General features: G+C 61.2%; 2 protein-coding genes across 2 annotated transcripts; one reads left to right on the top strand and one right to left on the bottom strand.

Moving 5' to 3' along the window:
• Positions 1–333: 333 nt before the first annotated feature.
• Positions 334–2,929, top strand: ENH_00049520 (hypothetical protein, conserved; the record flags this gene model as incomplete). Its single annotated transcript, XM_013581248.1, has 3 exons — positions 334–1,113; positions 1,731–1,910; positions 2,036–2,929. 3 exons carry the CDS (start codon positions 334–336, stop codon positions 2,927–2,929), a joined length of 1,854 nt encoding a protein of 617 aa, XP_013436702.1.
• A 542-nt stretch (positions 2,930–3,471) lies between these two features.
• Positions 3,472–9,256, bottom strand: ENH_00049510 (hypothetical protein; the record flags this gene model as incomplete). The annotated part of the gene is made up of 9 exons (XM_013581247.1): positions 3,472–4,134; positions 4,365–4,637; positions 4,979–5,368; positions 5,728–6,684; positions 6,904–7,250; positions 7,615–7,679; positions 7,853–8,425; positions 8,862–9,065; positions 9,165–9,256. 9 exons carry the CDS (start codon positions 9,254–9,256, stop codon positions 3,472–3,474), a joined length of 3,564 nt encoding a protein of 1,187 aa, XP_013436701.1.
• Positions 9,257–9,640: the final 384 nt, after the last annotated feature.

The following is a 9,640-nucleotide window of genomic DNA, read 5'->3' as shown; positions in this document are numbered from 1 at the left end:
TTCGGAGGCGCCATCCCGCAGCAGACCACCGCTGCTGCTGCTGCTGCTGCTGCTGCTGCTGCTGCAGCTGCAGCGGGGTGGCAGCCACGGGGTGTGAGAGCGAGCAGTAAGCCCATGCTGCCTTCAGCACTACGTGCTCTGCTGCTGCTGCAGCGGCGGCTGCTGCCGCCCCTGCTGCTGCTGCTGCTGCTGCTGCTGACTTCTTGCTGCCTACAGCCCTCCGCTGCTGCTCCCTTTGCTGCCCGCTGCAGCCCCGGGGGGGCCCCTCAGTCCCCTCTGTGCGGCCCTGGGGGCCCCCAACTGGGCTTTCTGCTTCCTATTGGGGCTGACTGCATGCCCCGGGCAGCAGCAGCAGCAACACCAGCAGCAGCAGCAGCAGCAGCAGCAAAGCCACCGGCTGAACAAGAGGCTCAGCCTGACAACTCCGACGCAGAGGGTCAACCCGAGGAGCTTCTTGGGCAGCAGCAAGAGCTACAGTCGAAGCCTCCGCCGCAGCAGCAGCAGCAAGCGCCGCAGCAGCAGCAGCTAGCGCCACCGCAGCAGCAGCAGCAGCAGCAACTGCCGCTGCAGCAGCCGCCGTTTGAGCAGCAAACTAGGTGGGGTGAGTGGAGCAGCAGCAGCAGATGGCGGCGGCCCTGGAGGCGACGACGGCCGTGGGCTCTACAGCCACGCCCTCAGCAGCAGCAGCAGCAGCAGCAGCAGCAGCAGCAGCAGCAGCTCGCTGATGCCACGGCGCCGGCCTTGTGGAGAAACCCCAGGTGGCAGAGAAGAACAGCAGCAGCAGCAGGGGGAGGTGCAGCAGCAGCAGCAGGAAGTTATCTGCGGCCACAAGGACTGCCTCCCCCCATGTTTGAGCAGCAGCAGCAGCAGTGGCTCTCCCCGCTGCCGCCAGCAGCAGCAGCAGCAGCAGCAGCAGCAGCAGGCGAGAGCTGGGACCTTCCGCGCGAGGTCGACGTGGGGCTGCTGCAGCAGCAAGACCTGCTGCTGCAGCAGCAAATGGAAGCTGTGCTGCCGCTTTCTCTAAGTCCTGAGGCCCTCAGCGATATTGTTGAAGGCAGCAGGAGGCAGCATTTGCTGCTGCTGCTGCGGCACGAGGGGCCGCCCCCGCTGCGGGTATCGCTAGCTGCTGCTGCTGCTGCTGCTGCTGCTGCAGGCGCGGCGCCCGACGCAGCAGCGGCTGCTGCTGCTGCTGAGGAAGACGCAGCAGCAGCAGCAGCAGCAGGAAACCCCGCAGGCACTTGGTGGTTCCCGCTTGCTGCTTCTTACACTGCAGCAATGGAGCGCCTGCAGGCAGACGGCAGCCAGCAGCAGCAGCAGCAGCAGCAGCAGCAGTTGCTGCTCGAAAATAACATGCTGCTGCTGCAGCAGGAGGCAGCACAGAGGCGCCGCAGAAGAGAAATCCTCAACGAAGCCCTAGCTAGACACGGCCTTGAAATACAGTGCGGCTTAGGGTTTAGGGTTTAGGGTTTAGGGTTTAGGGTTTAGGGTTTAGGGTTTGGAGGGGCCACCCGATTCGCGGTGCTGCTGCTTTCTGTACGGGCTGCTCGTTTGCTGCTGCTGCTGCTGCGGGTGCGCCTGAGCCTGCTGCGTACTTCGTTGCTTCGGGCCCGCTGCTGCTGCCGCTCATCTGCTGCTGCTGCTGCTTCTGCTGCTGCTGCTGCTGCTGCTGCTGCAGCCCTGCCAGCTGGCTGTGCCGCTCTTTTGTCTACCTGCGGCGGACGCCAATTAAGAGTCTCATCTTCGCGCTGTGGAGAGACAGAGTCTTAGACCAGCTCTACGAGCCCATGCAGCAGCAGCAGCAGCAGCAGCAGCAGCAGCAGCAGCAAAGTGGCAGGGGAATTGCTGCGCTCGAAGAGGACTGGCAGAAGCACATTTTGTGGACAACAGGGATAGATCTCCTGGCTCACCCAGTAAGCCCCGTTTGCTGCTGCTGCCTCTGCCTTTGCTGCTCCTGCCGCTGCTGCTGTTGCCGCTGCTGCTGCTGCTGCTGCTGCTGCTGCAGCAAAGACAGCCTGCGGTGCTTGGCTTGCTGCAGCACCTGGAAAAGGCCTTGCTGCTGCGGAAGGAAGCTTTTGTGCAGCGGAGGTATATGGCCGTAGTGCGGCGGCACCCGGGCTCGAGGTTTAGGTACATTCCCCCGCATATCGGCAGCAGCAGCAGCAGCAGCAGCAGCAGCAGCTACAGCAGGGTGATTCCTCAGCAGCTGCCACCTAGGCCGCGCAGACAGCCCCGCTGGGCTCCCGGGAACCGGCGAGGAGTGCAGCAAGGAGATCAGCAGCAGCCGCTGCAGCAGCAGCAGCCGCTGCAGCAGCAGCAGCAGCCGCTGCAGCAGCAGCAGGACTTGCAGCAGCACCTGCCAGTGGACGGTGCCGACGGCGCGGAGCTCGCTGAAGAGGGAATAGCTGCTGCGGCAACAGAAGAAACAGCAGCAGCAGCTGCTGCTGCAGCAGCAGCAGCAGAGGAGGGCAAGACGCAAGGAAAGGTCCGGCCATCTCGCCGTGGGAGGCGTAGCGCGCAGCAGGAGACAGCAGCAGCAGCAGCAGCAGCAGCAACAGCAGCAACGATGAAACTGCCACTGGAGGAGGCCGTGTCTACTGAAGACCCAGATGCTACGGGCAGCAGCAGCGACAGCAGCAGCAGCGACAGCAGCAGCAGCGACAGCAGCAGCAGCGACAGCAGCAGCAGCGACAGCAGCAACAGCGACCTCATAGGGCTGCCAGTTAGCAGCGCAGATGCTACGGGCCGCAGCGACGACAGCAGCAGCGACAGCAGCGACAGCAGCAGCAGCGACAGCAGCAGCAACGACAGCAGCAGCAGCGACAGCAGCAGCAGCGACTCCGTGGAGCTGCCAGTTAGCAGCACAGATGAGGAGTTGCTGCCTGCTGCTGCTGAAGGCGCAGAGCAAGGGGAGGAGCTGCAGCAGCAGTAGCTGCTGCTGCAGAAGCAGCTGTTGCAGCAGCAGCTACTGCTGCTGCAACTGCTGCTTCTGCAACTGCTGCAGCAGCTGGCTTCTGCTGCAACTTGCGAGCAACCGACATCTTTCCGTTTGTTTATAATTAGATCTAAAACTAACTTCATTCATCTTGTCTGTTGTCCTTTTGCTGCTGGACCCCTCGCGCTGCAGGCCCTACAGGCTGCCTACTGCTGCTGCTGTTGCTGTTGCTGCACTTGCTGCTGCTGCGTTGCTGCTGATGAGGATACTGCAGCAGCAATACGGCTGCGGGGTGTGAGGACACTACTTCATATATAGTGCCAGCTGCAGCAGCAACTGACGGTTTGCCAGCAGCAACAGCAGCAGACAAAACGGCACCAACCCTAGCAGCAGCAGCAGCAGCAGCAGCAACCGCAACACCAGCAGCAGCAGCAACCCAGCAGCAACTGTAGGGGCAGCAGCAAAAACAGCAACGGCCACTTGCCTAGACTTGAAGTCCCCTCGTAGAAATAAGGGGCTGCAGCAAACGCCATAAAACACTAGCTAGCACCAGACAATGCAGCAGCAGCAGCAGCATCAGCTGCTGCTGCTGCTGTTTCTGCTGCTGTTGCTGGCTCTCCTGCTGCCCCACTAGGGGCTACCGGACTTCCAGCGGCGCCAGGCGCTGCAGCATCTGCTGCACGTGCTTCTGTTGCCGGTGCAGCAACAGCAGCAGCAGCAGCAGCAGCCGGCGCTGCGTCCGCGGCAGCAGCAGCAGGTGCTGCTGATTCTGCTGCCTCTGATGCGGATGCTGTCGAGCTGTCTGCGGCAGCTGTGCCTGCAGCTGAAAGCGCTTCTGCTGCAGCAGCAGCAGAAGCTCGACGCTTAGCAGCAGCAGCAGCTGCGTCTGTATTTGCAGCTGCTGTAGGCTTCGGTGGGGCATCTCCCTGGCGCTCAGCAGCAGCAGCAGCAGCAGCAGCAGCAGGAGCAGCAGCTGCGACAGTCCTGTCTTCCGTTGGAGCATTCCTCACCTCTTGCTGCTGCTGTGAATTGTTGGAAGTAGCAGCAGCAGCGGCAGTGCCATGGTCCGCTGCTGCAGCAGCAGCAGCAGCAGCACGCATTTCGGGGATGCGCAGCGCCAGCTGTATCGCTAAAAAGGCCCATGCTGCAAGCAGCAGCAGCCCCAGCAGCAGCTGAGCCCAAAAGCGCCTTTGTTCCTCTCGCTGCAGCAGACACAGCAGCAGCAGCAGCAGCAGCAGCAGCAGCAGTTCCTTGTAAAGCGCGGCAAAAGGCCCGGGAACAGCTGGCTCTTCAGCAGCAATGGCAGGCAGCGCCACCTCGTGCTGCTGCAGAGTCAGCCGCAGCAACCAGCGCAGCAGCAGCAACAGCAGCAGCAGCAGCAACAGCAGCAGCAGCAACAAGGAGAGCAGCAGCAGCAGCAACTTGAACTAACCGCAAGGTAGAGCGAAAGGACAATCCCTATAGGGTGGAGGAGCGAGGCTGCGCGGGCGTCAGCATCCTGCTGCTGCTGCAGCGCGTCGTCTGCCACGGCTGCAGCGCTGCCGCTGCTGCTGCTGCTGCTGCTGCTGCTGCTGGGGGGCAGCAGCCCCCAAAGACGCAGCAGCAAATCCAAAGGCCACAACAAACAGCTGCGACAAAAACCCCACAAACCCAAAACGCGGCTGCCGGGCGGCAGCGCAGCATCGCTCAGCAGCTGCCAATACACCTGAGCAGCAAACGCCCGCAGCACACCCCACAAAACGCATGCATGCACGCATGCATGCATGCATGCATGCATGCATGTATGCATGCATGCATGCAGGTAAGCAAACAAATGCATGCCCGCATGCATGCATACATGCATGCAAACAAACAAGCATGCACGCAGGCCAGCAGCAGCAGAAGTAACAGCACCAGCAGCAGCAGAAGTAACAGCAGCAGCAGCACCAACAGGAGCCGCACTAATAGCAGCAGCAGCAGTAGCAGTAATAGCAGCAGCAGCAACGGCAGCAGCAGCAGCAGCAACAGCAGCAGCAACGGCAGCAGCAGCAGCAGCAGCAAAACCACCTTTATGGCTTCTTCTCTTTGGGGGGGCCCCCCAATCCCATCTTCTTTGAGCTTCGCCAGCGCGTAGAGGCCCCTGCCATCTCCTGTTGCTGCTGCTCTTTCTGCCCAGTAGCGGCTGAGAGCAGCAGCAGTTTCTGCTGCTTCCCGCAGCGCCTGCTGCTCTTGCTGCTGCTGCTGATGCTGCTGCAGCTGCTGCTGCTCCGGCTGCTGCTGCTCCGGCTGCGCCTCCTCCGTCGCTGAAGGGCCTGACACCGCTCCTGCTGCAGTTTCTGCTGCTGGTGCCGCTTTCGCTGCTGCTGCTGCTGCTGCTGCAGCCTTGATTGCAGCAGCAGATTCTGCTGCTGCAGCAGCGTACATCTCCGCCAGGCTGACCATGGAGGCGGCGTCGCCCTGAGACACAAAAGCAGCAGCAGCAGCAGCAGCAGCAGCAGCAGAAAACAACCTGGTCTCCTGAATGGCAACAAAGCTGCTGCTGCTCTATTTAGTGCTTCGTGTCTCATTTATCACATCTGTCTTTTCCTGCTGCTGCGTTTGCTGCTTCCTGCTGCTTGCTGCTGCCCCTTGCTGCTGCCTGCTGCTTCCTGCTGCCTCTGTGACTTTTATTTCTGTCACTTTTCTGTCTTTTTTGTCTCCTTTTGCTTCTTTTTGTTTCTACTATTTCCTTCTCATTATCTCTTTGCTGCTGCTTGTTTATATTTGTCGCTTTTATCTTTTTTGTCTTTTATCTTTCTATCTTTTGCTGCTGCTACCTGCAGCGCAGCTCTTCTGTAAGCAGCAAAACGGCAGGCCGTTGCTGCTGGGGCTTGTGGGGTTTCGAGGGCTTTAGGAGACACGAGCCAGCAGCGGAGGAATTCGGAGACTCGGAGGTGCTGCAGCTGCTGCCGCGCAGCAACTGCAGCAGCGCGAGCAGCAGCAGCAGCAGCAGCAGCAGCAGCAGCGGGCGGCGCGCACGCGCGCTCGTCGTCCAGCAGCAGCTGTACAGACACCCCAGGGTCTCCTCGTGCATGCAGCTGCTGCACTCCTGCTCGGGAAAGTGGAGACACCCGAGTCTGCAGCAGGCAGTCTGCTCCTGCTGCTGCTACGTGGGCCTCCACTGCTGCTGCTGCTGCTGCTGCTGCTGCTGCTTCGCCCTCCGCAGGCAGGGCCACTGACGGGTCTGCGTAACGCGCCAGCAGCAGGCTGCGGGCACCCTCTTCTGCATCTGCTGCTGCTGCTGCAGCAGCAGCAGCAGCAGCTGATGCTGCTGCTGCGCCGTCCTCCTCTGCATTCTGCTGCTGCGGCTGCTGCTGCTGCTGCGACACGGCCCCTTCGGCGGGAAGCTGCTGCTGCTGCTGGTGCTGCGGCTGCGCATCCGAGCCGCCGGAGGCTTCCTCTGCTGCTGTTTCCGTTGCTGTTGCTGCTGCTGTGCTGTTGGCGCTTGGAGCCGCATCTGCTGCTGCTGCAGCAGAGGCAGCAGCAGCAACAGCAAGGTCCGCCTGGAGCAGCGAGTCCATGAGCAGCTGCACCGCCTGCTGCCGCTGCTGGTGCTGCTGCGCTGCAGACTCCCACAGTGCAGCAGCAGTTACGTGAGCAGCTAAATGGCCAGTTTCCGACAGCAGCAGCAGCAGCAGCAAAGCCCCAGACACGTCGCCCTGCCGGTGCGCATGCAGCGACAAGGCCTGCAGCAAATTGACCCGCCGGTGCAGAAACGCCACCTTTTCCAGCACCTGCGCACAACACAAACCCCAAACCCTAAACCCTAAACCCTAAACCCTAAACCCTAAACCCTAAATCCCGGAGTGTAGGCCCTAAAGTGCGGACGCTCCGCCCTAAAGTCTCAAATCTGGGCCCTAAGCTCAATCCTCCCAGCTGCAAGACGTAAACCGTAAACCGTAAACCCTAAACCCTAAACCCTAAACCCTAGACCGCAGCAGCGGGGCGCAGACCTTCAAAGCAATGCTGCAGCGCTGCTTGGAGCTCTTGTGGTGGGGAGAAGCCCCCTGCAGCAGCAGCAAACCGGAGCTGTAAGCTGCTTCTGGATGGCCAGCAAGTGCAGCTTTTGAAAAGTATGTGAGAGCTTCCGTCATGTTGCCTGCTGCCAGCAGCTGGCCCCTTCCTGCTGCTGCTGCTGCTGCTGCTGCGGACGACCCGGACACGCCGCCCGCCGGCTCTGCTGCTGCTGCTGCTGCTGCTGCTGCTGCTGATGTGGGACCCAGAGCAGCAAGGTGTGCTGCAGCGTACAGCACCTGCGCGTTGCTGTCGCCCAAGTCTGCTGCTGCGCGCAGGGCTTCCCCTGCAGCAGCAGCAGCAGCAGCAGCAACAGCAGCAGCACAATTTGAAAGACAGAAAGGGAGACAGCAGCGACCAGTCGAGATCAGAAATTCGCCAAGGGAGGACACACAGAGAGCTTAGCAGCAGCAGCAGCAGCAGCAGCAGCAGCAGCAGCAAGCAGCAAGACACGCGGCACACTAAAGAAGGATATATGAAAAAAAGACCAAAAAAAGCGGAAAAGAGGCAAACAAAAGCGCAAAAAGGAAACAAAAAAGAGAAGACCAAAAGAGCAAAAGAAAAAGAAAAATTAGAAAAGAAAAAAGAAAAAAAAGAAAAAAGAAAAGAAAAAAAAGACACCTGCTAAAGTTGCATTTGTTTCCTGCAACAGCCCATAACGCCAGGCCAAAAAACGCGCCGTGTGGGGCGCGGGGCCAGAGCCCTCAGCAATGACCTGCAGCAGCAAAGCGCAGCAGCAGCAGCAGCAGACAGCAGCTCTCCAGCAGCAGCAGCTGCTGCTGCAGCAGCAGAGACGGTGGCGGCCGCGCCAGCAGCGGCAGCAGCGGCAGCAGCGCGTGGACTCTCTTGCTGCTCCGGCATAACTACTTATGTCTCCTTCTACTTTACTTTCTCTTCTTGAGCTCCCTGCTGCTGCTGCTGCTGCTGCTGCTGCTGCTGCCTCTGAGCTGCCTTGCCTGCTCTAGAAGAGCCTCCGCTGGGTGCTGCTCCTTTTCTTTCTTTTGCTGCTCCTCCTCCCGCAGGCCCCAGCTAGAAAGAAATCCGTTTAGCAGCCCCAGCAGCCCCCCCCCTGCGTTTGCTGCTGCTGCTGCTCCTCCTGCTGCTGCTGCTCCTCCTGCTGCTCCTCCTGCTGCTGCTCCTGCTGCTGCGCCTGTTGCTGCTGCGGATCCAGCGCCTGGGTCAGCACCGGCGCCCACAGCACCAGGGCCAGCAGCAGCAGCTGCTTCATTAGCAGCAACCGCCGCAGGTCCTGCTGCTGCTGCCGCTGGAGCTCTTGCTGCTCCCGCAGAAGCTCCGGCTGCTGCTCCTGCTTGGGGCTGCTGCTGGGCTGCGCCTGCAGCAGCAGCTGCTGCTGCTGCTGTTGGCTGCCCCTCCAGCAGCAAATGAGCTGCTGCTAAGGCAGCATTCGCATCTCCTCTTTCTGCTGCTTGCCGCAGCAGGTCCAAAGCCCGGTGTCGGTCCCTTGGAATCCCAGCTGCAGCAGCAGCAGCAGCAGCAGCAGCAGGAAGCATTCATACGAGGTCCCGATCTTCTCCCGACACCAACATCAACAGCAGCACCGAAGGCACCAGCAGCAGTTCAGAGCTCCATAGCAGCAGCAGCAGCAGCAGCAGCAAAGCCAGCAGCAACAGCAACGAGACCACAGCGACAGCAGCAAACGGACATCAACCCGCAGCCGCCCCCCGGGCACCGACCGAACCAGCTGCTGCCCCAGCAGCAGCCCCAGCAGCAGCAGCACCAGCAGCAACAGCACTCTCAGCAGCAGCAGCCGCGGCAGCTCCAGCAGCCCCAGCAACAGCCCCAAGAGCAACCGCAGCAGCAGCAGCTCCAGCAGTAGCCCCAGCAGCAGCAGCAGCAGTAGCCCCAGCAGCAGCAGCAGCAGCAGCAGCAGCAGCAGACCCTCTGCATTCCCGTGAAGGTAGAGATCAGCAAGCGCCGCAAGCCCCTCAGGCTCCCCATCTTCAGCAACTGCATGCACGAGTGCAGCATAGTCTCTGCTGCTGTGCTGCAGGGGGCCCTGCTGGGGGGCCCCATAGGCCACAGAGTCGGGAGCAGCAAGCTGCTGCAGCAGCTCTTCCAAAGTTTGCTGCTGCTGATACGCCTTGGGAGCCCTGCTGCTGCTGCTCGATGGCGGGGCGAAAGCTGCTGCTTCCCCGGGCCCCCGCAGGAAGAAGGAAGCAGGCACGCGCGTCAGGTGCACGTGCTCCTGTTCCTGCTGCAGCTGCTGCTGCTGCAGCGCTGCTGCTGCTGCTGGCAGCAAGTGCCGCAGAGACGCGCTGCAGTCGCCTGCATCTTCGCTCCCTGCAGCAGCAGCAAAAGCGGCACCGACACAGCAAAAGCAAGTGCGAGGCAGCAGGGCTGCAACAGGGCGAACTATCGGTGCACCGCTCTTGCTGCTGCTGCTGCTGCTGCTAACCCTGCTGCGCCCAGAAGCTGCGCTGCGCGCTGCCAGCCCTCAGAGAAGAGTCGCTGCGCCCAGTCTTCAGGTAATATGCTGCAGCAAGAGAGCCCAGGGCCTCTCCTGCATGTGCTGCCAGCAAATACTTGACGACGGGAAAGTCCGACCTGTACATACACCCCACACCCCACACCCCTGTACATACACCCCACACCCCACACCCCACACCTTCACGCCGGCCCCAAGTGCTGCTGCTGCAGCGGCAGCTCTGTTTCGTC

The sequence above is a fragment of the Eimeria necatrix genome, genomic scaffold (genome assembly GCF_000499385.1).
Source record: "Eimeria necatrix Houghton genomic scaffold, Enh_scaff389, whole genome shotgun sequence".
Classification (NCBI taxonomy): Eukaryota; Apicomplexa; class Conoidasida; order Eucoccidiorida; family Eimeriidae; genus Eimeria; species Eimeria necatrix.
This window is presented reverse-complemented; position numbering and strand designations above follow the sequence as displayed.